This window comes from Oncorhynchus tshawytscha, linkage group LG06 (genome assembly GCF_018296145.1).
Source record: "Oncorhynchus tshawytscha isolate Ot180627B linkage group LG06, Otsh_v2.0, whole genome shotgun sequence".
In the NCBI taxonomy this organism is placed as follows: domain Eukaryota; kingdom Metazoa; phylum Chordata; class Actinopteri; order Salmoniformes; family Salmonidae; genus Oncorhynchus; species Oncorhynchus tshawytscha.
The window spans coordinates 47,076,018-47,103,900 of record NC_056434.1 but is presented as its reverse complement, the minus strand read 5'-3'; the positions used below and the strand labels follow the sequence as shown (position 1 = coordinate 47,103,900).

At 43.9% G+C, this 27,883-nt stretch overlaps 1 protein-coding gene across 2 annotated transcripts; it reads right to left on the bottom strand.

Moving 5' to 3' along the window:
* Positions 1-1,852: 1,852 nt before the first annotated feature.
* LOC112252634 (retinoblastoma-like protein 2) lies at positions 1,853-26,316 on the bottom strand. 2 transcript variants are annotated; one of them, XM_024424061.2, is made up of 21 exons: positions 25,976-26,316; positions 24,436-24,566; positions 22,234-22,434; positions 21,909-21,973; positions 20,575-20,703; positions 18,600-18,760; positions 18,389-18,453; positions 17,904-18,075; positions 17,553-17,716; positions 16,009-16,225; positions 15,060-15,197; positions 12,204-12,368; positions 11,897-12,008; positions 11,500-11,751; positions 11,069-11,331; positions 9,845-10,021; positions 9,301-9,372; positions 3,583-3,682; positions 3,195-3,451; positions 2,692-2,865; positions 1,853-2,518 (listed from the first exon to the last, which is right to left on the bottom strand). In XM_024424061.2, the coding sequence occupies exons 1-21, from the start codon at positions 26,111-26,113 to the stop codon at positions 2,351-2,353; spliced, it is 3,321 nt and encodes a 1,106-aa protein (XP_024279829.1). In that variant the 5' UTR covers positions 26,114-26,316; the 3' UTR covers positions 1,853-2,350. The 2 variants fall into 2 exon arrangements, with proteins under 2 accessions (XP_024279829.1, XP_024279828.1); XM_024424060.2 differs by having other exon boundaries at positions 2,692-2,871; positions 25,976-26,315.
* Between the last annotated feature and the right edge of the window lie 1,567 nt (positions 26,317-27,883).

Sequence of the window (27,883 nt, the reverse complement as noted above, 5' to 3'; positions counted from 1 at the left end):
CCATATATGCAAATTTGCAAAGCACCACAACACTGACAGTCCATTCTGTATTTGCTGTGTATTTAGACAAAATACATTCCTTTGACTCTGGATATGTGTAGAAATATATAGATGGGTTAGCTGAAGAAGAAAATCAAGAAAATGAAAATGAAAATGTCTGTGTGGTGTTGTGATTCTGGATGGCCAGATAGAGAGCAACAATGACAAGAAGCTGCCGTGTGGGGAATCGTAGGTGGCTTGTATCAGCTACTTTTAATTTGTTCTTGATGTCTTGTTTTGAGGGGTCATGTCTAAAATTTACTAGCTAGGCAACCAACAACTAACAATGCATTTGAGAGACAACAAGTGCTCATTGTGCAAATGTGCAGTTGAAGTCGGAAGTTTACATACACCTTAACCAAATACATTTAAACTCAGTTTTTCATCATTCCTGACATTTAATCCTAGTAAAAATTCCATGTCTTAGGTCAGTTAGAATCACCACTTTATTTTAAGAATGTGAAATGTCAGAATAATAGTAGAGAGAATGATTTATTTCAGCTTTTGTTTTCTTTCATCACATTCCCAGTGGGTCAGAAGTTTACATATACTCAATTAGTGTTTAGCCTTCCACAAGCAAGTTGAGTGAATTTTGGCCCATTCCTCCTGACAGAGCTGGTGTAACGGAGTCAGGTTTGTAGGCTTCCTTGCTCGCACACGCTTTTTCAGTTCTGCCCACAAATTTTCTATAGGATTGAGGTCAGGGCTCGGTGATGACCACTCCAATACTTTGAATTTGTTGACATTAAGCCATTTTGCCACAACTTTGGAAGTATGCTTGGGATCATTGTCCATTTGGAAGACCCATTTGTGACCAAGTTTTAACTTCCTGACTGATGTCTTGAGATGTTGCTTCAATATATGTACATAATTTTTCTTCCTCATGATGCCATCTATTTTGTGAAGTGCACCAGTCCCTCCTGCAGCAAAGCACCCCCACAGCATGATGCTGTCACCCCAGTGCTTCACAGTTGGGATGGTGATCTTTGGCTTGCAAGCCTCCCCCTTTTTCCTCCAAACATAACAATGGTCATTATGGCCAAACAGTTCTATTTTTGTGTCATCAGACCAGAGGACATTTCTCCAAAAAGTATGATCTTTGTCCCCATGTGCAGTTGCAAACCGTAGTCTTTTTTTAATGGCAGTTTTGGAGCAGTGGCCTCTTCCTTGCTGAGTGGCCTTTCAGGTTATGTCGATATAGGACTTGTTTTACTGTGGATATAGATCCTTTTGTACCCGTTTCCTCCAGCATCTTCACAAGGTCTTTTGCTGTTGTTCTGGGATTGATTTGCACTTTTCGCACCAAAGTACGTTCATCTCTAGGAGACAGAACGCGTCTCCTTCCTGAGCGGTATGACAGCTGCGTGGTCCCATGGTGTTTATACTTGCGTACTATTGTTTGTACAGATGAACGCGGTACCTTCAGGCATTTGGAAATTACTCCCAAGGATGAACCAGACTTGTGGAGGTCTACAATTTATTATCTGAGGTCTTGACTGATTTATTTTGATTTTCCCATGATGTCAAGCAAAGAGGCACTGAGTTTGAAGGTAGGCCTTGAAATACATCCACAGGTACACCTCCAATTGACTCAAATGATGTCAATTAGCCTATCGGAAGCTTCTAAAGCCATGACATCATTTTCTGGAATTTTGCAAGCTGTTTAAAGGCACAGTCAACTTAGTGTATGTAAACTTCTGACCTACTGGAATTGTGATACAGTGAATTATAAGTGAAATAATCTGTCTATAAACAATTGTTGGAAAAATTACTTGTGTCATGCACAACGTAGATGTCCTAACCGACTTGCCAAAACTATAGTTTGTTAACAATACATTTGTGGAGTTGTTGAAAAAATGAGTTCTAATGACTCCAACCTAAGTTTATGTAAACTTCCGACTTCAATTGTATATATGTTTTCAATAAACATTGGAGACGAAATATAGTTGACATGTCAACAATTAAGCCAACCCCGTCTGTTCTGCACCATAATCGCGCACGCATCGGTTTTGTTGCTAAAACAACCAACTAGTCTTATTGCCATGGTGATAAAATAATTGAGTCGTTCATCACAATCTGGCCATGGACAGAAGTATGGTACTTTCTAGACACAAATCATAAGAACTACCAACCACTGACCATGAACACTAACAACTAACCTTACGCCTGTCCTTACCCCTAAATGAAAAACAAATATATGCTCATAAAATGTTGATATTTATTATCTTGCCAAAATGTTCCTTTCTATCATGACCATCTAGTGACTAGCGACTTCAGCCTGTGGTGTGGCCTGAAGGGGTTGTGTCCTGCCTCAGTGGGAGGAGCTACGGTCGTTGGCCACGTCCTGTAATCTGCGGAGCAGGGCCGTCTGGTTGTCTGGACACACCCTCTTGGGCGATGGCTCTTCCTCAAGCTGCATGCTGCGCTTCTTGGTGGGTGTCTCCCCGGTGCGGATCATACTGTTGATCTCCGCCAGGCGCTGCACAGACAGAGATAGAAATCATAGACACAGGTCAGGGGGGGTTCATCATCATCACATCATCGTATGGTATGATTAAAGACTCACTGTCAGGGTTTGAAAAGTACTGTGCTGAATCAACGTTAACCAGCATACATTGTGTGCATGAGTATGTGTATGTACTTGTGACTCACGTTGGATGGGCTGCTGCAGATGTAGTAGAAGATCTTGTCCCGTGCGGTTGTGGAGGGGGTGGGGGGGCTTCCAGTAGTCTTGTGGGGGGAGATGTAGATCGAGTGGTTGTGGGACAGAAGGACCCTGCGAGGGGAGCTGGTCCTCAGGGAGGGGTACGGGCACAGGGGAGGAGACTGTACCTGTCACAAAAACATTATAAGAGCATAGGCAGATACCTATTCAAAACATACATTACATTTGTTAATGTCATTTTCCTCTCCATCCCTCACTCTCTACCTCTATCCTCTCTTGCTTTTAACCAATAGGTTTGCAGAATAGAGTGAAGTTTGTAAAGATACTAGCAAGAGCAGTGTGTGGGATTTTCTTTTCTTCTAAGTTTGTAAACAAAACTCCTACTTTTTCTCCTCTTTCATCTCTCCCTTTCCTATCTTTCTCTCATTTCCTCCCTTGCAACCCCCATCCCAAGCTCCCCCCACCCGCTCCCTCCCTCTCACTCACTCACCCCTGCAGAGGGCGAGCTGGGCGAGTAGCGGAGGGCAAAGTGACGCATCTGTTTGATGTAGACCCGGTTGTAGAAGTGGATGAGGTCTCCTCGCTCCTCCTCCCCCACCACTCCCCCCTCCTTATCCTGCTCCTGGGAGGGAGGGAGGGATGAGGAGGTGGAGGGGGCCAGGGTGGGGGTGGATGGAATGCTGCCAGGCTGCGAGGCAGGTAGGGTGCTGGTGGAACACATGGGCACCGGGCTGCTGTCTCCACTCCCTGAAGGGGGTAAAGAGTGAGGGAGGGGGGAAATAGACCGAGGGAGGGCAGAAGAGGTCCAGGAAAGAGTTTGCGTCTCAACATGTAACCCAGATCTAACACAGTGTATGTGTGTGTGTGTGTGTTCTTACCCTGCTTCTGGCTGTTGTCTGTGGGAGAGTTCTGTGTGTTTCCCACACTGCTGCCCAAGAGACGTTTCTTCTTCCCAGAGATCAACACACTCCGGTAGACCTGGTAAAGAAAATCACACACAACCAGTGGTTCCAGGGCTGCCGGAAAACGTGTGGTGAGGTGTAATTTGCACTTTTCAATCAGTTTAATACATCGACGCAAAGCATTAAAAAAGGAGGACAAGTGCTGTTTTTTGGACCGATTTGCCTCATGATTTGTAAATTTGCACACAATTTATCTGTCCTTCACATCGGAGTGCTGCCGTAGGCTCTTTGCGTGTCTTGACCAATCAGATTCATGGAAATCGCGGGTCACGCCGGGCCGGGAACAACACTCAAGGCGCTCTCTCCACGTTCCTCCGGTATTTATTTAGCAAGCATCACCCCTGACAGACACAAGCAGAAACTCTTACATAAACGTAGCAGCCTATACACCTAAACATTAGCGATCTTACACGCTGTATTACATAGAAAGGAGTCCATTTTTCAGTCTAATCAACTGTAGGCTACTAACAACAGCAGCTGCATAGACCCCTTTCTGTTTTTGCAAACATTCCAGCATGAGGGCGATGCGCGCAAGATGGTGGCAGAACAAGGGAGTTCTAATAGAACGCCAGCAAAAGAAGCCTCTAATTTACGTGTTGATTATGAGTGCATTTCACACTAATTTTGGATCATAATTGGATTTTAAGGCTTGATTGAATGTCCTGCCTAATATAATATTTTTGTCATCATTGTAAATCAACTGCATTATACTTTTAAAAAAATGTTTAAACACTTCAACCTGTAAAATGGCTCTTTGGCTAGCTTAAGCTTTTTTTTTTGCTTAATTTGCTTAAGCATATATCAATGCATTAGCATTCTAGCTTTCAACTGCTGCGTCCAAACTAGTTATTTTGCAAAGATCACAACCAACTATAATCTTAGCGACTTAGCGAATCAAAACATCATTGTAAGTGTATGAGAAGTAATAAAAAGTTAAATCTTAGGCTATGTTGAATGGGCACAGATGGCGATGGCTTTCTTACTGCCACCAAGAGTCGTGCGCAGGAGTTTGGGACGTCGGTGTGTCGTGTACTGGAAAATGGTCTATAGCCTAGCCTACTATGACAATCTGAGAACATTTCTTACTTGGCCTACAGTTGCATAGGGCAGGATTTACGACGCACACCTGCATAAAGCAAGCTCAGCACTGAGTTTTATTTTCCAATCATGTTGTTTTCACTGTCTGCATATAAGAACCCCCCCCTTGTCCTTCTTTAAAATATAATTAATATGAACAGGTTCAAGGTTGCTGCAGTTTGACAGGGTTTTCATCCACTCTGAGGCCAGGAGTTGTTCCAGGAGTATTTTTAAAACCATGTGACCTTACTAGAAAAACTCTGATCCATCAAAGCCCGTATTAAACAATTTTACAACAGATTAATCACGTCATACCGTGTAAGGTCCAGAGTTCTACCTGGTTAGGTTACCAGATCAGGAAAAACCAAGGGCACTAGATAAAAAAAAAAATGCCACACAACTCTGGGACCTGTGGTGCCACCTCTGAGTGGTTCCTTGACAGCATTAGCACTATTTGTGAACATAATCCAGTGTCCAAAGGGGGAAGAAACAGTGACGCTGTCACAGTACTTTTGCCTCAGACTAGGGCTTAAAGTTTTTCCTGGTCAGGTCAGGAAAATCTCCTGGCCCTAGCCATAAGAGCTATACACTAGATGACTGATAGGGGGCGCTGTGTTGATGCCAACACACCTCCATCTTGCCACTCCCACACCATTGTCAAAAATATTTTGGAAGCTATAGGACTGTCTTTATTAATGTCTACATTTGTTTTTGCCAAGTTCATTCTATTACAGACACCTTAATACATACTTTTAAATTATATGTGAGGTAAACACACACACACACATATATATATATATATATAAAATTTGGACACCTACTCATTCAAGAGTTTTTTACTTTACTTTTACTGTGTTCTACATTGTAGAATAATAGTAAACACATCAAAACTATGAAATAACACATTGAATCATGTAGTAACCAAAAACATGTTGTTGAACTGTTCTTGCCATAATATGGATTTAGCCCTATGAAGCTTGGCCCCAGTGATGTATTGGGCCGTAGGCACTAGCCTCTGTAGTACCCTATGTAAATCAAATCAAATCAAATCAAATTTTATTTGTCACATACACATGGTTAGCAGATGTTAATGCGAGTGTAGCGAAATGCTTGTGCTTCTAGTTCCGACAATGCAGTAATAACGAGCAAGTAATCTAACTAACAATTCCAAAAAAAAACTACTGTCTTATACACAGTGTAAGGGGATAAAGAATATGTACATAAGGATATATGAATGAGTGATGGTACAGAGCAGCATAGGCAAGATACAGTAGATGATATCGAGTACAGTATATACATATGAGATAAGTATGTAAACCAAGTGGCATAGTTAAAGTGGCTAGTGATACATGTATTACATAAGGATGCAGTCGATGATATAGAGTACAGTATCAACGTATGCATATGAGATGAACAATGTAGGGTAAGTAACATTATATAAGGTAGCATTGTTTAAAGTGGCTAGTGATATATTTACATAATTTCCCATCAATTCCCATGATTAAAGTGGCTGGAGTAGAGTCAGTGTCATTGACAGTGTGTTGGCAGTAGCCACTCAATGTTAGTGGTGGCTGTTTAACAGTCTGATGGCCTTGAGATAGAAGCTGTTTTTCAGTCTCTCGGTCCCAGCTTTGATGCACCTGTACTGACCTCGCCTTCTGGATGACAGCGGGGTGAACAGGCAGTGGCTCGGGTGGTTGATGTCCTTGATGATCTTTATGGCCTTCCTGTAGCATCGGGTGGTGTAGGTGTCCTGGAGGGCAGGTAGTTTGCCCCCGGTGATGCGTTGTGCAGACCTCACTACCCTCTGGAGAGCCTTACGGTTGAGGGCGGTGCAGTTGCCATACCAGGCGGGGATGCAACCCGTCAGGATGCTCTTGATGGTGCAGCTGTAGATATTTTGGAGGATCTGGGGACCCATGCCAAATATTTTCAGTCTCCTGAGGGGTAAAAGGCGTTCTCGTGCCCTCTTCACCTTTGGACCATGATAGTTCATTGGTGATGTGGACACCAAGGAACTTGAAACTCTCGACCTGCTCCACTACAGCCCCATCGATGATAATGGGGGCTTGTTCGGCCCGCCTTTTCCTGTTTCCTTTTCCAGCTCCTTTGTCTTGATCATATTGAGGGAGAGGTTGTTGTCCTGGCACCACACTGTCAGGTCTCTGACCTCCCCCTATAGGCTGTCTCATCATTGTCGGTGATCAGGTGACCACTGTTGTGTCGTCAGCAAACTTAATGATGGTGTTGGAGTCGTGTTTGGCCATGGTGGAACAGGGAGTACAGGAGGAGACAAAGCACGGACCCCTGAGGGGCCCCAGTGTTGAGGATCAGCGTGGCAGATGGGTTGTTGCCTACCCTTACCACCTGGGGGCGGGCCGTCAGGACGTCCAAGATCCAGTTACAGAGGTGATTAGTCCCATGTTCCTTAGCTTAGTGATGAGCTTTGTGGGCACTATGGTGTTGAACACTGATCTGTAGTCAATGAACAGCATTCTCACATAGGTGTTTGTTTTGTCCAGGTGGGAAAGGGCAGTGTGGAATGCGATTGAGATTGCCTCATCTGTGGATCTGTTGGGGTGGTATGCAAATTGGAGTGGGTCTAGGGTTTCCTAGGGTGTTGATGTGAGCCATGACCAGCCTTTCAAAGCACTTCATGGCTATCGACGCTTCCTTTGGCACATGGACTATAGTGATCTGCTTGAAACATGTAGGTATTACAGACTCAGTCAGGGAGAGATTGAAAATGTCAGTGAAGACACTTGCCAGTTGGTCCGCGCATGCTTTGACTACACGTCCTAGTAATCCGTCTGGCCCTGCGACTTTGTGAATGTTGACCTATTTAAACGTCTTGCTCTCATCGACTATCGAGAGCGTGATCACACAATTGTCCGGAACGGCTGGTGCTCTCATGTACGGTTCAGTGTTGCTTGCCTCAAAGCGAGCTAAAAAGGCAATTTACCTCATCTGGTAGACTTCTGTCACTGGGCAGCACGTGGCTGGATTACCCATTGTAGTCTGTAATAGTTTTCAAGCCCTGCCACATCCGACGAGCGTCAGAGCCGGTGTAGTAGGATTCAATGTATTGGTGATTTGCCTGTTTGATAGTTCGTCTGAGGGCGTAACGGGATTTCTTATAAGCGCCCTGATTAGTGTCCCGTTCCTTGTCTGAGGGCGTAGCGGGATTAATGTCCCACACTAGCCTTTAGCTCGAAGCGGATGTTGCCTGTAATCCATGGCTTCTGGTTAGGATATGTACGTACGGTCACTGTTGGGACGACATTGTCGATGCACTTATTGATGAAGCCGGTGACTGAGGTGGTATACTCCTCAATGCCATTGGATGAATCCCGGAAGATATTCCAGTCTGTGCTAGCAAAACAGTCCTGTAGCATCTGCGTCATCTGACCACTTCCGTATTGAGAGAGTCACTGGTACTTCCTGTTTTAGTTTTTGCTTGTAAGCAGGAATCAGAAGGATAGAATTATGTTCAGATTTGGCAAAAGGAGGGCGAGGGAGAGCTTTGTATGCGTCTCTGTGTGTGGAATAATGGTGGTTTAGTGGAGTTTTTTTCCCCCTCTGGTTGCACGTGACATGCTGGTAGAAATTTGGTAAAATGGATAAGTTTGCCTGCATTAAGGTCCCCAGCCACTAGGAGCGCCTGTTTGCTTATGGCCTTATACAGCTCGTTGAGTGTGGTCTTAGTGCCAGCATCAGTTTGTGGTGGTAAATAGACAGCTATGAATAATATAGATGAGAAGTCTCTTGCTAGTGTGGTCTACAGCTTATCATGAGGTACTCTACCTCAGGTGTGTAATACCTTGAGACTTCTTTAATATTAGAAATCGCACACCAGCTGTTATTTACAAACAGACACACACCCCTGCCCCTCCTCTTAATAGACGTAGCTTCTCAGTCCTGCCGCTGTTAGGAATACCCAGCCAGCTCTATAGTATCTGTGTCGTCGTTCAGCCACAACTCGGTGAAACATAAGATATTACAGTTTATGTCCAGTTGGTAGGATATTCTTAAATCGTAGATCATCGATTTTATTTTCCAGCGATTGCATGTTGGCCAAAAGTACAGACGGTAGCGGAAGTTTACTCATTTGCCTACGAATTATCAGAAGGGAGCCTGACCTCCACCCCCTTTTTCTCCATCTTTTCTTCACGCAAATGTTGGGAGTTTGGGTCTGGTCTCGAGAAAGCAGTATATCCTTCGCGTCGGACTCATTAAAGAAAAAATCTTTGTCCAGTTCGAGGTGAGTAATCGCTGTTCTGATGTCCAGAAGCTCATTTCGGTCATAGAAGACGGTAGCAGCAACATTTTGTACAAAATAATAATTTTAAGAAAAGTTACAAACAAGACAACAAAAACATTTAAAAAATAGCAGTTAGTTAGGCAGCCATTCCCTCCGGCGCCATTATTCATCAGAGGGGATGAATGAGTAGGTGTGTCCAACCTTTTGACTGGTACGTATATATACACACATACGTGTCTAAATACTTTCCAAATGTACTGTACATCATTGCATAAGGCCCTACTAACAGTACTCACGCTGCTGCTGGCCTGGGGCTGAGAGCGGTAGCACTTCATGATGTTCTGGAAAGACTTGTCCTCTTTGGTCACCTGCACAACAGTAGAAACACATATACACAGCATGCTACACACACTTCCTGCGACCTTACACACCCACAGTTTATACACACCATGCACGCACGCACATCCATATCCCACTTCCCACACAAACAATCCCAATCTGTCCAGGATTTTGCGATTCTGCGCAATTTTGACCAATCGCCACACTATTACTACATAAAACAGTCAAATCATCGCAATATTATCGCATATAACTGTCGGATCACCACACTACAAAAAGAGGGCTCGCAATTTTAACCAATCACAACACTTTTACCGCATAAATGGTTCAATCAAGCAACACGCCAACAAATGTTTCCCTCGTCAGTGCATTTTCGTGACAAAATCCTTTCACATTGCCGCAGCAAAATCAAGCATTTTGGCCCACAACGATCACAAACAAAGTTCGATGAAATCCTGGAGGGACTGACATCCCCCCCCCACACACACACTCTAACCCTACCTTGGTCATGACGTAAACTGCACACATGAGGAGCTGGTCTAGGTGTCGGTCCATCATGAGCTCTGTGCATTGCACCAGGGAATACTCAAAACACGTCCAGATCTTCCTCCTCAGCTCACTAGAGATGTCCAGCTTGGCACACAAGTCTCTCAGACGCACACTGGCCATGTGGTACACCTGTTGGTGGTACAGAGCAGGCACAAAACAGTACCAGGGTTTAAGTCTATAAACTCAAGCAAAAATCCATCATTCATGGTATGAAATGCTACAGTTGTGGGGTTCTTAAAAGGTAGGGTTGAAACTGGCCGCATATGGCACAGAGGGCAGAAACAGAATACTAGGATGGATTTAAACTATTCTGAACAAAAATTTGAAACGCAACATGCAACAATTTCAAAGATTTTACTGAGTTACAGTTCACATAAGGAAATCAGTCAATTGAAATAAATTAATTGGGCCCTAATATATGGATTTCACATGACTGGAAAGGGGTGCAGCCATGGGTGGGCCTGGGAGGGGATAGGCACACCCACTTGGGAGCCAGGCCTAGCCAATCAGAATAAGTTTTAACCCACAAAAGGGTTTTATTACAGACAGAAATACTCCTCAGTATCATCAGCTGTCGACGATCCTGCAGGTGAAGAAGCCGGACGTAGAGGTCCTGGGCTGGCGTGGTTACATGTGGTCTGCAGTTGTGAGGTCAGTTGGACGTACTGCCAAATTCTCTAAAACACTGTTGGAGGCGGCTTGTGGTAGAGAAATGAACATTCAATTTCCTGGCAACAGCTCTGGTGGACATTCCTGCAGTCAGCATGTCAATTGCATGCTCCCTCAACTTGAGACATCTGTGGCATTGTGTTGTGACAAAACTCAGTACAAGGTGCACATGTGTAACGATCATGCTGTTTAATCAGCTTCTTGATATGCCACACCTGTCAGGTGAATGGATTATCTTGGCAAAGGAGAAATGCTCACTAACAGGGGTTTAAACAAATATGTACACAAAATTTGAGAGAAATAAGCTTTCTGTGCACATGGAACATTTCTGGGGACCTTTTATTCCAGCTCTTGAAACATGGGACCAACATTTTACATGTTGCGTTTATATTTTTGTTCAGTATACTTCCTCCCTATCCAAAAGATGAGATGAGTTATATTTCTAACGTGCCTGAACTATCCCTTTAAATTCAGTGACAAATGGAGAATATGTTTGTGTGCCCTTACCTTGCGGAAGAACAGCGAGAGGGAACCCTTTTTCTGAGGCTTGTTAGTGGACAGGACCTGGGCTGCCAGCTTCTTGATTGGTTTACTGGTGGCGGGGCTGCCCTGTGGGGCAGGACTGTTCAGGGTAGTGGTGGTCTGTGGTTGGCTGGTCAAAGTGCCAGTCAGGGACTGGGCAGAGAGGGGCTGGAGCATGGCCGTGCCTTGTCCCGTCACACTCACCTGGACAGGGATGAAGGTGATGCCCCCATTCTCATTGGCTATTCCTGCAGAGGTCAGAGGGCATGAGATTTCTCATTAATAACCTGCATCAGTCAGAAACCCCACTATACAATGCATATAGGAGTCATATACAGTATCATTTGGCAGTAGGGGCAAAGGTGTACAGAAAACCATAATGTCATACTGTACAGTAATGAATCTGCAAACGTCACCTTGCACGGGTATGGTGACCGTCTGTCCATTGTTAGCGGTAACCGTGGCTGTTGCCATAGTGACCACTGTCTGTCCAGCAGGGATGGTGGTGGTGACGATGGCCTGGGAGGTCCTGACGGTGGTGGTGGTGGTGGTGGAGGAGGGGTCCGATGGGGTATCGAAGGAAGCGTCCACAAACAGCCGTCTCCTGGCCGAGCCCGTGGGCGGGGAGCTGTAGCGGTCCAACAGGGTGGTGGGAGAGGGAGAAACACCTGTGGCGAAGTGGGGAGAGGAGAGGGGGAGGGAGGAGGTAACCAACTGACTACAACCTGTTGACTGACTGACTATTTGAATGAGTTATTGCACAACTGACAGACAAATTGACCTCCTGACTAGCTAACAAGCTAAATGACTAACCTTTCCCACCACTGTTGGTGCTTAGGTCAGTGCCATGGTTGTTAGGGAAGAGAGGGGCACTGCCAGCACTGCTGTCTCCATTCCCATCCTCCAGGTGCTGCGGTGGCATCACCTGAACATCAATGAGAAAGATTGTTATTTTGTTCTGATTTCCGTCCAGTCCACCTTTTTCAAGACATTGATTTCAGAGTTACTTTGGGGCCAAATGATTCGGCATGTGTGCGAGAAGTGAAACTTGGCACCATTTTCTTAGCTGTGCACGTGATGAGTAGGGTGGGGATAAGGAGGGGTGCTGTGGATGTCCTACCTCCTGGCAAGCTGGTGGCTGGTTCTTGGCCTCCCTGACGCTGTCCCACAGCGGGGATCCCCCCCTCCAGGCCAGGCTCTCCAGGACCTGCTCCTCCACCTGGTTGAGATGCTTCACTACCTCCCTGAACAAGCCCTGCTCTGCCCGTACCAGCACCTCAATCACCTGAGATATATTACACAGATATGCATGAACGCACGCACGGAAGCACGCATGCACAAACACACACAGACAAAAAGGGGAGAAAGTTACATACTGTCTAGTCACACACATAGCCTGTATCCGTAATGGGTCTGCGACCAAACGACCACCCCTCATCACTGTCATGCGCTCCCTAAAACACTTCTGCAAGCAGGCCTTTCTAATCGACCAGGCCGGGATATCCTGGAATGACATTGACCTCATCCCTGGCTATTCTTTAAAAGTGCCTTCCTCACCATCTTAAATAAGCATGCCCCGTTCAAAACATTTAGAACTAGAAATAGATATAGTCCTTGGTTCACTCCAGACCTGTCTGCTCTTGACCAGCACAAAAACATCTGCATTAGCATCGAATAGCCCCTGTGATATGCAACTTTTCAGGGAAGTTAGGAACAAATATACACAGGCAGTTAGGAAAGCTAAGGCTAGCTTTTTCAAACAGAATTTGCTTCCTGTAGTACTAACTCAAAAAAGTTCTGGGACACTACATGTGTATCGAAGGAAGCTGCCCACTGCTCTGAGGCTAGGAAACACTGTCACCACCGATAAATCCACTATAATTGAGAATTTCAATAAGCATTTCTCAACGGCTGGCCATACTTTCCACCTGGCTACCCCTACCCCGGTCAACTGCCCGGCACCCTCCACAGCAATCCGCCAAAGCCCCCACCATTTCTCCAATCTGGATCCCTACAAATCAGCCGGGCTAGACAATCTGGACCCTCTCTTTCTAAAATTATCTGCTAAAATTGTTGCAACCCCTATTACTAGCCTGTTCAACCTCTCTTTCGTATCGTCTGAGATTCCTAAAGATTGGAAAGCTGCCGCTTCAAAGGGGGTGACACACTAGACCCAAACTGCTACAGACCCATATCTATCCTACCCTGTCTTTATAAGGTCTTCGAAAGCCAGGTTAACAAACAGATTACCGACCATTTCGAATCCCACCATATCTTCTCCGCTATGCAATCTGGTTTCAGAGCTGGTCATGGGTGCACCTCAGCCATGCTCAAGGTTCTAAACGACATCATAACCGCCATCGATAAGAGACATTATTGTGCAGCAGTATTCATCGACCTGGCCAAGGCTTTCGACTCTGTCAATCACCACATTCTTATTGGCAGACTCGACAGCCTTGGACTCTCAAATGATTGCCTCGCCTGGTTTACCAACGACTTCTCAGACAGAGTTCAGTGTGTCAAATCAGAGGGCCTGTTGTCCAGACCTCTGGCAGTCTCTATGGGGGTGCCACAGGGTTCAATCCTCAAGCCGACTCTCTTCTCTGTATACATCAATGATGTTGCTCTTGCTGCTGGTGATTCTCTGATACACCTCTATGCAGACGACACCATTCTGTATACTTCTGGCCCCTCTTTGGACACGATGTTAACTAACCTCCAGGCGAGCTTCAATGCCATACAACTCTCCTTCCGTGGCCTCCAACTGCTCTTAAATGCAAGTAAAACTAAATGCATGGTCTTCAACCGATCACTGCCCGCACCTGCTCGCCCATCCAGCATCACTACTCTGGACAGCTCTGACTTAGAATACGTGGACAACTACAAATACCTAGATGTCTGGTTAGACTGTAAACTCTCCTTCCAGACTCACATTAAGCATCTCCAATCCTAAATTAAATCTAGAATCGGCTTCCTATATCACAACAAAGCATCCTTCACTCATGCTGCCAAACATACCCTCGTAAAACTGACCATCCTACCAATCCTTGACTTCGGTGATGTCATCTATAAAATAGCCTCCAACACTCTACTCAACAAACTGGATGCAGTCTATCACAGTGCTATCAGTTTTGTCACCAAAGCCCCATACACTACCCACCATTGCGACCTGTTCGCTCTCGTTGGTTGGCCCTCGCTTCATACTCATCGCCAAACCCACTGGCTGCAGGTTATCTACAAGTCTCTGCTAGGTAAAGCCCCGCCTATTCTCAGCTCACTGGTCACCATAGCAGCACCCACTCTTAGCACGAGCTCCAGCAGGTATATCTCACTGGTCACCCCCAAAGCCAATTCCTCCTTTGGTTGTCTTTCCTTCCAGTTCTCTGCTGCCAATGACTGGAACAAACTGCAAAAATCTCTGAAGCTGGAGACTCATATCTCCCTTACTAGCTTTAAGCACCAGCTGTCAGAGCAGCTCACAGATCACTGCACCTGTACATAGCCCACCTATCTATCTACCTACCTCATCCCCATACTGTATTTATTTATCTTGCTCCTTTGCACCCCAGTATCTCTACTTGCACATTCATCTTCTGCACATCTACCATTTCAGTGTGTAATTGCTATATTGTAATTACTTCGCCACCATGGCCTATTTATTGCCTTAACTCCCTTATCTTACCTCATTTGCACTCACTGTATATAGACTTTTGGATTTCTTTTGTTCTACTGTTTTATTGACTATGTTTTGTTTATCCCATATGTAACTCTGTCTGGATGTATGTGTCGAAGTGCTATGCTTTATCTTGGCCAGGTAGCAGTTGCAAATGAGAACTTGTTCTCAACTAGCCTACCTGGTTAAATAAAGGTGAAATAAATCAAATAAATAAAACACACTCATGACTAACACACACTCTCGTGACTAGGACAATCACACATACAAACACACAATACAGATATAAGTACAAGCATGTACCTTGTAGAAGTGGTATGCGGGGAGCTGGAAGATGTGTATGACTCGTGGGAAGTCCCCTGGGGGTCGGTAGGAGAAGATGACAATCTCTAGACAGCAGGCCAGCAGAGAGCGCTGGAACACATCCTGCTCCAGAATACCCTAAGGACACACAACAGAACAAAGGGTTTATTGCTCATCCACCATAGAGAACAAATTATTTTCCATATTTTACAAGCAGGACTGGCAGAGATGAAAGTGTCATAACATGCAATATCTCAACATAGAGCCAAATTTAAACATATACTGTGTACAAAACATTAGGAACACCTTCCAAATATTGAGTTGCACCCCGTTTTGCCTTGTGAACAGCCTCAATTCGTCTGGGTATGGACTCTACAAGGAGTCTAAAGCGCTCCACAGAGATACTGGCCCATGTTGGCTCCAATGCTTCCCACAGTTGTGTCAAGTTGGCTGGTTGTCCTTTGGGTGGTGGACCATTCATGATACACTCGGGAAACTGTTGAGCGTGAAAAACCCAGCAGTGTTGCAGTTCTTGACATACTCATACCGGTGCGCCTGGCACCTACTACTATACCCGATTCAAGGGCACTGAAATATTTTGTGTTGCTCATTCCCCCTCTGAATGGCACACATACACAATCCATGTCTCAATTGTCTCAAGGCTTAAAAATCCTTCTTTTACCCGTCTCCTCACCTTCATCTACACTGAATGAAGTGGATTTAACAAGTGACATCAATAAGGGATCATAGCTTTCCCCTGGATTCAACTGGTCAGTCTGTCATGGAAAGAGCAGGTGTTCCCAATGTTTTGTACACTCTGAAAATACAATACCGTAACTTGGACCTTTGCATAAATCATGCTTTGACGTCAATGGGAAATGTGTGTGCAATTTCTAGTTAGCTACAGCAAACTGAGCTGAGCTAGCAGGGCAGCGCAGGTGGGACTCACAGAGAGGTCCGTGTCGCCCAGTCTCTCTTTCTCCTGGTCAATGACGGCCTCCAGGGTTTTATAGTAGAGCGCCTCCGCCAGGCGGAAGTACTTCACTGCGATGTCTTTCCCCAGTCCTGCGTTCTCCTCCCCTTTGCCCTCAAAGTGCTGACAATAGACCTGGCACATGTCCTTCAGCCTAGTGGAGATGGTCTCACTTGGGTCTCTGGCACACGCCCTGGAACAAGACAGAGACAGTTACTGATAAATCACCCTCCAAACTCATACTTACACCCCTTACACTGTTATAACACCTTTCATGGCTCAAATACTAACAACCTGAAATGAAAATAGACAACTGAACTCTTCCGTGTGGTAACAATATAAGGATGGGTGAGTATTTGAAAAGGTAAGGCCTTTCCAATACATAAAACACTAAATAATAACAATCTGTATGTGGTTCACACACACACAGAATGTGGAATCTGACTGGCCACCCAAGTGGCCCCTCCAGAGATGCACACCTTCAGCAAGACTCATCAATCTCACCGGAGAAAGAATACAATACGAGCAGGGGCAAACAGCGCCCCTCTGTCTTTGTATGTGTAGCTCATGTATCTGATGCCATCTGGCCAAAAAGAGTATGACATGTCATATTATTTTTGACCAGACAGCATCAGATACATGGGCTACAGATACTAAGATGGAGGGGTGCTGTTTGCCTCGCTCGGATGCTTTCTCTGTTGAATTAGACTCAGCCTCTTGTAAATCGAAGGAGAATGATGAAACATGGATAGACACAAATGAGAAATCGCATTAGAAAAAGGTTTTATTTTTTTATTGTAACATTTTTGGGGGACGCCTGGCTTCCTTTGGCATCCATGAATACACACCACTTTATAGGCTGAATGTCATTATACTGATGGTGTTTGTAATAGGATGTCCCTTTCCATTCAAGTGGTGGGTGCACAGTGCACTGTTCGGATGCTAGACTTATTTTGGAGTAGACGAAAGTGCATAGGTAACCTACATTTTGAAGTGATTTGTTAAGACAATCGGGGGAAAACTGGTTGTGTTCATGACACATTAAAAGGTAACACATTTTTACAGTTAAATTACATGTCTTTACCATGAAGTCCATCAAAAACAAAGTACACACATAGGAGGTCCTGTTAAAAAAAATAGAGACCCCCTAAATGTCATGGTATAATAAGCACTTTGGATGCCACTTTCAAGAGAATTTACTACGGTATGCTAATACCCTTATATAAAATCACAACCTTGAATGCAAACACTATAACAAGGCTTTTGGTTTAATTGATTTATGATTTATTGAACAGGGAAATGTACCAAACCTAAGCTGAAGCATTTCATGCGCTGAACCATCAGAATTATATATATATATTTTTTATATCCACCTTGCTTCGATTAAGGTTAAAAATGTTTTGGCCCCACAAAACTGGGTCTGTGCTCCACCTTGGCCACCCCATTAAAAATGTTCTGGGCCACTGGTGTGGTTGTGTGCAGCTTAGAATATATTTTATTATTTGTATTGTGTGCAATACCTCAGTAAGTCTGTGAGTCTGCCACTGGGGCGGTGTTTGAGTCCTGTGAGCAGGCTGTGGAGTCGGCCAACACTCTGCATGGCTGTAGATACCGGCGTGCCCAGACAGTTGTCCTGGACATACTTAAGACCCGTCAGGGGAGTAGACACCTTCAAGGCCGAGGCCTACAGGACACACCAAGGGGACATAGCAAAGGGATTACTGTACATTTTCATTGAATCCAAACTCAGACACAAGACGTGCATGTGCGTTTATGTGTTACAGTAATCATAATAACAGCAGCACGTTTCATATATAACAAGCAATAATGTATAATAATATTATAATAATGTGTGTGTGTGTGCGTCTTACAGTCAGACTGCTGTAGAGTCTGTATGCGGAGGCGTCCTGGTTCTTTACTCCCACACAGAGACAGGGGCCTGGTGTGCCAATGTCTTCATTGGCCCCCTCTCCCAGGAAGATCCTCTCATCCAGACCCCCTGTGGCTAGAACATGCTCCTCGTACACACGCCCCATGGACGCACTAGACAAACACACACAAATACAGTATACCGAGCACTAGGAACACATTGACCCTCAGAACAGCCTAAATTCGTCTCAATTGTCTCCAGGCTTAAAAATCATTCTTTAACCTATCTTCCCTTCATCTACACTGATTGAAGTGGATTTAAGTGACATCAATAAGGGATCATGGCTTTCACCTGGTCAGTCTATTTCATGGAAAGAGCAGGTGTTCTTAATGTTTTGTACACTCAGTGTATATGAAACGTTGAATATTACTCAAAAGACTATCAATATCTGCTCTGTGAAGAGAGACAAAATAAGGATTGACTTACAAACTGTCTCCAAAATTCATAGGATCGAAGAAGCCAGTCAAGCTATCTTCTTTCCCTTTGAGAATCTGTTGATGACACAGAAAATCCATGATGAGACAAGGCAGACAAGTAGATTGTGTAGGACTACGGTGTGTGTGTGTGTGTGTGTAGGACTGAGGTGTGTGTGTGTGTGTGTGTGTGTGTGTGTAGGACTGAGGTGTGTGTGCCTAACCTTCTTATGGAAGAGCCTCTTGATGAACGGTTTCCAGAAGTGTTCCTTGACCCCCTTGGCCTCCAGCACCAGGCCATCATGCAGTTCACACAGCTGTTCTATGAAGCAGTAAGGCCCCGCAGTAGGCTTGTAGTCCTTACTGTTGAAGTCCTCAGGAAGGCCTGTAGATCAGACGAGACATAGCAGCTTCCTGCATTAGATGCAAGTGATAAGGTATTACAGTAACTATGCAGTAACACGGAAAAGGACCACAGAGATTGAACATACTCTACGTACGGATCATGTGAGTAACAACACATGTATGCATGCATGCCTGCACACACGTACACATGCACGGATACTGGTTGGATACTATGAATGTTGTTATCTATAGGGAGGGTATATTCAGTGCATTCAGAAAGTATTCAGACCCCTTGACTTTTTCCACATTTTGTTACGTTACAGCCTTATTCTACAATGGATTACATTGCCCCCCCCCCCCATAAATCTACACACAATACCCCATAATGACAAAACAAAAACAGTTTTTTTTGCCATTTTTTCAAATGTAATACATTTTAAACTGAAATATCAGATTTACATGAGTTTTCAGACCCTTTACTCAGCACTTTGTTGAAGCACCTTTGGCAGCAATTACAGCCATGAGTCTTCTTGGGTATGATGCTACAAGCTTGGCACACTTGTATTTGGGGAGTTTCTCCCATTCTTCTCTGCAGATCCTCTCAAGCTCTGTCGGGTTGGATCTCTCATCTCTCCAGAGATGTTTGATTGGGTTCAAGTCCGGGCTCTGGCTGGGCAACTCAAGGACATTCAGAGACTTGTCCTGAAGCCACTCCGGTGTTGTCTTGGCTGTGTGCTTAGGGTCGTTGTCCTGTTAGAAGATGAACCTTCGCCCCAGTCTGAGGTCCTGTGCGCTTTGGAGCAGGTTTTCATCAAGGATCTCTCTGTACTTTGCTCTGTTCATCTTTCCCTTGATCCTGACTAGTCACCCAGTTCCTGTCGCTGAAAAACGTCCCCACAGCATGATGCTGCCACCACCATGCTTCACTGTAGGGATGGTAGCAGGTTTCTTCCAAACATGACATTTGGCATTCATGCCAAAGATTTCATCAAACCAGATCATATTTTGTCTCATGGTCTGAGTCCTTTAAGTGCCCTTTGGCAAACTCCAAGCGGGCTGTCATGTGCCTTTTACTGAGGAGGGGCTTCTGTCTGGCCACTCTACCATAAAGGCCTGATTGGTGGAGTGCTGCAGTGATGGGAGAACCTTCCAGAAGGACAGCCATCTCCACAGAGGAACTCTGCCAGAGTGACCAACGGGTTCTTGGTCACTTCCCTGACCAAAGCCCTTCTCCCCCGATTGCGCAGTTTGGCCAGGCGGCCAGCTCTAGGAAGAGTCTTGGTGGTTCCAAACTTCTGCAATTTAAGAATGATGGAGGCCAATGTGTTCTTGGGGACGTTCAATGCTGCAGAAATTTTTGGTACCCTTCCCAGATCTGTGCCTCGACACAATCCTGTCTAGGAACTCTACGGACAATTCCTTCGACCTTATGGCTTGGTTATTGCTCTGACATGTACTGTCAACTGTGGGACCTTATATAGACAGGTGTGTGCCTTTCCAAATCATGTCCAATCAATTGAATTCACCACAGGTGGACTCCAATCAAGTTGTAGAAACATCTTAAGGATGATCAATTGAAACAGGATGACCCTGAGCTCATTTTCTAGTCTCATAGCAAAGGGTCTGAATACTTATGTAAATAAGGTATTTAAATAATAATAATAATAATAAATGTTTAAAAAAATCTAAAAACCTATTATCACTTCGTCATTATGGGGTATTGTGTGTAGATTGATAATGTAACAAAATGTGGAAAAAGCCAAGGGGTAGGAATACTTTCCGAATGTACTGTATGCATAGGGGGTGAGAGATGGTAGGATAGGGAGGGGATATCGGTTTGGGCCGGGAGGTCACCTTTGAAGTTGGGGTTGAGCAGCTCCTTCCTGGTGTTACACAGCAGAGCGTTGGAGAAAACCAGGTCCAGAGCACACAGCAGCAGGTGGTATGAGTTCACCAGGTCATCACTAATCATAGGGAAGTTTCCTGGCAGGGGAGGGAGAGAGAAGAGACATTAAAATAATCATAATAATAATAAGTAGGATTTTACACTGCTTTTCTAAGACACAAAGATAGTTTGGCACAATGATCTGGTCCTAACAATAAAGCTTGTTGAAATGAATTGATCTGAAAGATAGAGATGTCTCGTGTTGACAGCAGAGTAGTGCTGGTAGCCTCAAACCTCGATTTTGATTATTTCAACTACGTCTAAAGAACAATGGATATCACAGTATACTTACCAAAGTCACCTTTCACCTAATTCAATTAACAAAACTAGTAAAATCAAATCAAATTCAGTGTAGTATGTGTGAGGACACTTAGAAAAAAGGGTTCCAAAAGAGTTCTTCGGTAGTCCCCATAGAATAACCCTTTTTTGGTTCCAGGCAGAACCCTTTTTGGTTCAGGTAGAACTCATTTGGGTTCCATGTAGAACCCTCTGGGGACAGGGGTTCTACCTGGAACCAAAAGGGATTAACCTGTAACCAAACATATTTATTCAAAGGGTTCTCCTACGGGGACAGCCGAAGAACCCTTTAAGGTTCTAGATAGCACATTTTCTTCTAAGAGTGTAGAGTCTAGTGAGTGTGCATAGAGCCAGTGCAAGGATGTCAGTGCAAAATAATGAAGATAAATAAATAAATAATAAAAGGGGGCAATGTAAATAGTCTGGGTATTTTGATTAACTGTTCAGCAGTCTTATGGCTTGGGGGTAGAAGCTGTTCGGGAGCCTTTTGGTCACAGACTTGGTGCTCCGGTACCCACTTGACGTGTGGTAGAAGAGGGAACAGTCGATGACTTGGGTGCCTGCAGTCTTTGACAAGTTTCAGAGCCTTCCTCTGATACCAACTGGTATAGAGGTCATGGATGGCAGGAAGTTCGGCCCCAGTGATATAATGGGCCGTACGCACTACCCTCTGTAGCAACTTGCGGTCAGACGCCGAGCAGTTGCCATACCAACCAGTGACATCTATTTGCCCTGGCCTCTGTTCTCCTGCTGATGCCAACAACTCAGTGCAGTCCTTGGCATGCCCAGTGCCCAATGTCAGTTATACTTTGTGAGTAACCAAATAGTGATCACTTCACATAGCCTTCGATCCCTTTTCCCAGGACCCCACTGATCCCTAGTCCTTTCCCCTCTGTCCTCCCCCTCTTTTCCTGTCTTTTGCCATGAACGAAACAAAAGTACTCACCTTTAGCGTTGACAAACAGAATCCAGCAGAAGTTGAAGACTTCAGCGACGGTGCAGGGATGGCGCCTAAATCAGAATAAGTCGGCGGTCAGTCTGGTCAAGGAGACTGACCGCTGTGCTCAGAGATCTCACGATCTGGCTGGCACCAGGATGGAAACAATTCCATTTGTACATTCTAGCCATTTAGCAGATGATCTTATCCAGAGCAACTTACAGTAGTGAGTGCACACATCTACTTGGCTTTGTTCAAGAGTGGTCAAACTATTGTAGAAAATAGTGATTTGTCAGAACTTCATAGCGAGCTACAGTATCAACAACTAACTCACCTCTGTTTGCGGCTCCTGTGGACTCTGGGTGGGTCGTCAGAGGGTGCCTTAAAGATGGCTTTAAATATGGGGATATATTTCTTGAAGATGACGGCGGAAATTGTGAAATTCCTCTCCAGCTTCTCCGTGCTCTGGCAAAATTCTTGGGGCAGACTTGCCATGTCCTGCCATTTCTTCATCTTGTTAAAGAACTCAATGAGGCTGCAATCAGAAACAGGGCAACTCTTTGAGAATTGACAGTATTTTCCAGTTCAATAAATTATATATTACATAGGACAGTTATGTTGTTAGTAGATGTGTGGGTCCTTGTTCAGCATTACACAAATAACCAGGTTGGAATCAGAATCCAAGAACTAAGCAAGAAACCATATGGACTGCTATGCAAATCTATGGAGGACTTTGTGTGAAAGTCCATTAGTAAGTTACAGTGGGGCAAAAAAGTATTTAGTCAGTCACCAATTGTGCAAGTTCTCCCACTTAAAAAGATGAGAGAGGCCTGTAATTTTCATGATAGGTACACTTCAACTATGACAGACAAAATTAGATTTTTAAAAATCCAGAAAATCACATTGTAGGATTTTTAATGAATTTATTTGCAAATTATGGTGGAAAATAAGTATTTGGTCAATAACAAAAGTTTATCTCAATACTTTGTTATTTAACCTTTGTTGGCAATGACAGAGGTTATACGTTTTCTGTAAGTCTTCACAAGGTTTTCACACACTGTTGCTGGTATGTTGGCCCATTCCTCCATGCAGATCTCCTCTAGAGCAGTGATGTTTGGGGGCTGTTGCTGGGCAACACGGACTTTCAAGTCCCTCCAAAGATTTTCTATGGGGTTGAGATCTGGAGACTGGCTAGGCCACTTCAGGACCTTGAAATGCTTCTTACGAAGCCACTCCTTCGTTGCCCGGGCGGTGTGTTTGGGATCATTATCATGCTGAAAGACCCAGCCACGTTTCATCTTCAATGACCTAGCTGATGGAAGGAGGTTTTCACTCAAAATCTCACGATACATGGCCCCATTCATTCTTTCCTTTACACGGATCAGTCGTCCTGGTCCCTTAGCAGAAAAACAGCCCCAAAGCATGATGTTTCCACACCCATGCTTCACAGTAGGTATGGTGTTCTTTGGATGCATCTCAGCATTCTTTGTCCTCCAAACACGCCGAGTTAAGTTTTTACCCAAAAGTTATATTTTGGTTTCATCTGACCATATGACATTCTCCCAATCTTCTTCTGGATCATCCAAATGCTCTCTAGCAAACTTCAGACGTGCCTAGACATGTACTGACTTAAGCAGGGGGACACGTCTGGCACTGCAGGATTTGAGTCCCTGGCGGCGTAGTGTGTTACTGATGGTAGGCTTTGTTACTTTGGTCCCAGCTCTCTGCAGGTCATTCACTAGGTCCCCCCGTGTGGTTCTGGGATTTTTGCTCACCGTTCTTGTGATCATTTTGACCCCACGGGGTGAGATCTTGCGTGGAGCCCCAGATCGAGGGAGATTATCAGTGGTCTTGTATGTCTTCCATTTCCTAATAATTGCTCCCACAGTTGATTTCTTCAAACCAAGCTGCTTACCTATTGCAGATTCAGTCTTCCCAGCCTGGTGCAGGTCTACAATTTTGTTTCTGGTGTCCTTTGACAGCTCTTTGGTCTTGGCCATAGTGGAGTTTGGAGTGTGACTGTTTGAGGTTGTGGACAGGTGTCTTTTATACTGATAACAAGTTCAAACAGGTGCCATTAATACAGGTAACGAGTGGAGGACAGAGGAGCCTCTTAAAGAAGAAGTTACAGGTCTGTGAGAGCCAGAAATCTTGCTTGTTTGTAAGTGACCAAATACTTATTTTCCATCATAATTTGCAAATCAATTCATTAAAAATCCTACAATTTGATTTTCTGCATTTTTTTTCTTCTCATTTTGTCTCTCATAGTTGAAGTGTACCTATAATATAAATTACAGGCCTCTCATATTTTTAAGTGGGAGAACTTGCACAATTGGTGGCTGACTAAATACTTTTTTGCCCCACTGTATATATGAAGTGGGGCACATTTAAGGCTGGACACAGATTAAGCCTAGTCCTAGACTAAGAGGCCCGTTTTATGTATAATTTCCATTGAACATGCTTTATTAGTCTAGGATTAGGCTTAATCTGTATCCGGGAAACCGGACCATAGGGACTTGTGCCTGGGCATACGCACCTTTGTTCTGAACAGCTGAGGATCCTGGTCAGAGAGACATAGTTTCCCTCCGCGGTGCCCTTACCCACCGTTGGTATGGCTGTCCTGCAGGCCACATAGAGAGCACAGGCTAACCAGTGTAGCTCACTGCCCTGTAAGAAAGGGGGATGGAGAAAGCGAGAGAGGGGGGGGGGGTTACTTTTTCTGTCCCAGGCTCTATCTCACTATTAAGGATACTAGTTAGAGCTGGTGGGGCCAGAGAGGAGATAGGCCATGTTAGAAATTCTCCCCTCTAGTGGTTTCTTCTGTAATCCCTATTCCTAATTTTCTGTCAAACCACCTCCAAATAAACCATACACAGATACAGCAGATGGCTAACCCTTATGAGGAAAGGTTTGTGAATAAGGCACATGCACAATGCAGACTTTATTATAACAACCCTGATATTCATAACTCTACCATATTTAAAAAAAATATCAAGTAAGCTGGATCATTCAGTGTTAGGACCAAAGAGCAGCGCCCCCTTTTCTAGACCAGGGGTTGCCAACTTAGAGGGTGCGCCCCCATATGGGGCGGCAATGTTCCGTTGGGAGGTGCGGGACCTTCCTTGATTTGAGGAGTAATTTTTTGTTTGTTTTTATACTGATCTAAAAATAATAAATAATAAATCTACGTACGATGCTTTAAGCTAAAAACAAGAGGTAAAATGAGAGAGGAAGACTTGACTCTAATGCACATGGGGGAATATATTTGTCTCAATGACATTCAGAAGCTGAGCAACAACCTTCTAAAGTCAAGGAGTCAAAGAAATGGGACTTTGCATGGGAAGCAATCTTATACAATGTGTGACTCTGTCGCTATCAATTGATCTATTCACTTTATGTAATAGAGGATATGCATCATTAAATAGAGAGTTCATATAAATTATCTTAATAAACATATTTGGCAGCGGAATAACATTTGGGGAAATAGGGTCTAGAGTTTATTTACAGTAAGCATCATTAAAGAGCCTACCTAAATAAAGAGCCAACCTAAAAGATGTCATGATGTCTTGTTAAACTATGTAGTTTGCAGGAAATTAGCTTCAAAAACAAAACCCTTTTCCTTGGTCCCTCAAATAAAATAAAAAAATCAAGCTGGTGGTGTATTTAGTATGAGGTATCTCGATAAACAAAATGTTGTAGTGACATTTTTTAAATGTGAAAAAAGGCGCCCTGGGGGGAAAAAGGTTGAGAACCTCTGACCCCAGTTAACCTTGTCCTATTCTAAACCATGAGATTGGTCCGCCTCTAAAACTGACACAGACCGGTAAATTCAGACCGGTAAACTCCTCCCCTTTCCACAGAAAAATATCACAAATAATGGAGTTTTATATCAAATATTTCTGTAAAACTACAAACGTAATACAAGCTGCGTCTTTAAATATGAAATGAGACGACGTAAAATGTCGGTCGTGAAAGGTAGAGGCAATGCTATTCTGCAAGTGAAGCCTGTGGTAAACCGGTTGCCAAAATGGCTAAATGTATATTACTGTACAATATACAAAGCAAAACATATTTACCTCTAATGTGTAATTTTTGCTTATGTTTTCGTAGCTCTTCCATGCTTCGTTGCTCGCCTCCTCGTCCATATTCAAAGCTCGACAGAGATCTTCAAACCCCTGCCTTGTTTTCTGCAAAAAGTCTTCCTCCTCGTTCATTTTGACTGTTCCAAAGGGTACACAGCAAATAGATTCGGGTCCAAATTACAACGCAGTTGCAAAGCAGAGTCGACTCAAGCGCGGTTTGTTACAACGTACATATAAACAATGTTACTATTCGTATTGCGCGATCCAATATACAGTGGGTGCTATACAGTGTAGCCATTTAAATGTCCTTTGAGTGAAAGCTACTATCTTGCGTAGCAGATTACGCAAAAGACTTGCGTAAAGTACATGAGCGATAGAAAACGTGACATTGTTGACGGTATTTGCTTGGTGAATATGATATCAACCGTACTGGGGGTTTCCGCCCACAAAAAATGCGTTTCCAACCTTTAATGGATGAATACCAGTCATTCAATACAATAATACTTCCGGCTGATTATATCATTCATACCAGTTTTTTGTGAGATTTTTTAATCATTCATGCTATGTTCAACAACGTAAACCAAACCACTGGCGATTTTAGCATGTACATCTTGGTGGCGCAAAAAATATATATTTTTAGACGCATGCCAGCAAAGCCATTACACCACACAACACTAAACAATACATGAATTGCCCTATAACGGTGACAAACGGTACCCACAGACTGTTAGGCCCTACATAAAGCTGTCCCAACGGCAGAGTCCCAACAACTTACCACTGCCTTGCCTTGTCTGGCAGCTAAACAGTTCATTCAGCCTCATTTACTGCCCTTTAAAAAACATAGCTGATATGGCTGACTTGCTTAAACAAATGTGGTTTCTACTGACAATTGAGATGTAGAAAATATGGCATATGGAGACGAGGCAATGCATCATTAAAGATGAAGACATTCTTACAGTATTCTTCCTGTACACCAAGTCAGAACCGTAGGATAAATAAAGGGGGTATATAAGCAGACAATGAAAGCTCTTACAATATGCAATGATTACATTTCTCTAAAACAGGCTATAGGCTACATGTGCACCACCAAGTCAGAACAGTAGGCAAAATTAGGAGGGGAAAATGACCAAATTATTAGGGTGAGGCTACTAACAGTTTACTACGCAACATACACTTAGCATTACTTTCTTAGCTACAGTATACAGTTGAAGTCGGAAGTTTACATACACCTTAGCCAAATACATTTAAACTCAGTTTTTCACAATTCCTGACATTTAATCCTAGTAAAAATTCCCTGTTTTAGGTCAGTTAGGATCACCACTTTATTTTAAGAATGTGAAATGTCAGAATAATAGTAGAAATAATGATTTCTTTCAGCTTTTATTTCTTTCATCACATTCCCAGCGGGTCAGAAGCTTCGCACAATAATTTGGGTGAATTTTGGCCCCATTCCTCCTGACAGAGCTGGTGTAACTGAGTCAGGTTTGTAGGCCTCCGTGCTCGCACACGCTTTTTCAGTTCTGCCCAGAAACTTTCTATGGGACTGAGGTCAGGGCTTTGTGATGGCCACTCCAATACCTTGACATTGTTGCCCTTAAGGCATTTTGCCACAACTTTGGAAGTATGCTTGGGGTCATTGTTCATTTGGAAGACTCATTTGCGACTCATTTAAGTTAAATATTCTGTCTGTAAACAATTGTTAAAATAATTACTTGTGTCATGCACAAAGTAGATGTCCTAACCGACTTGCCAAAACTATAGTTTGTTATCAAGAAATTTGTGGAGTGGTTGGAAAACGAGTTTTAATGACTGAAACTTAAATGTATGTAAACATCCGACTTCAACTGTATCTCCCTGGCATATTACATAATTTATGCCGATTCATACAATGCATTTTTGGAC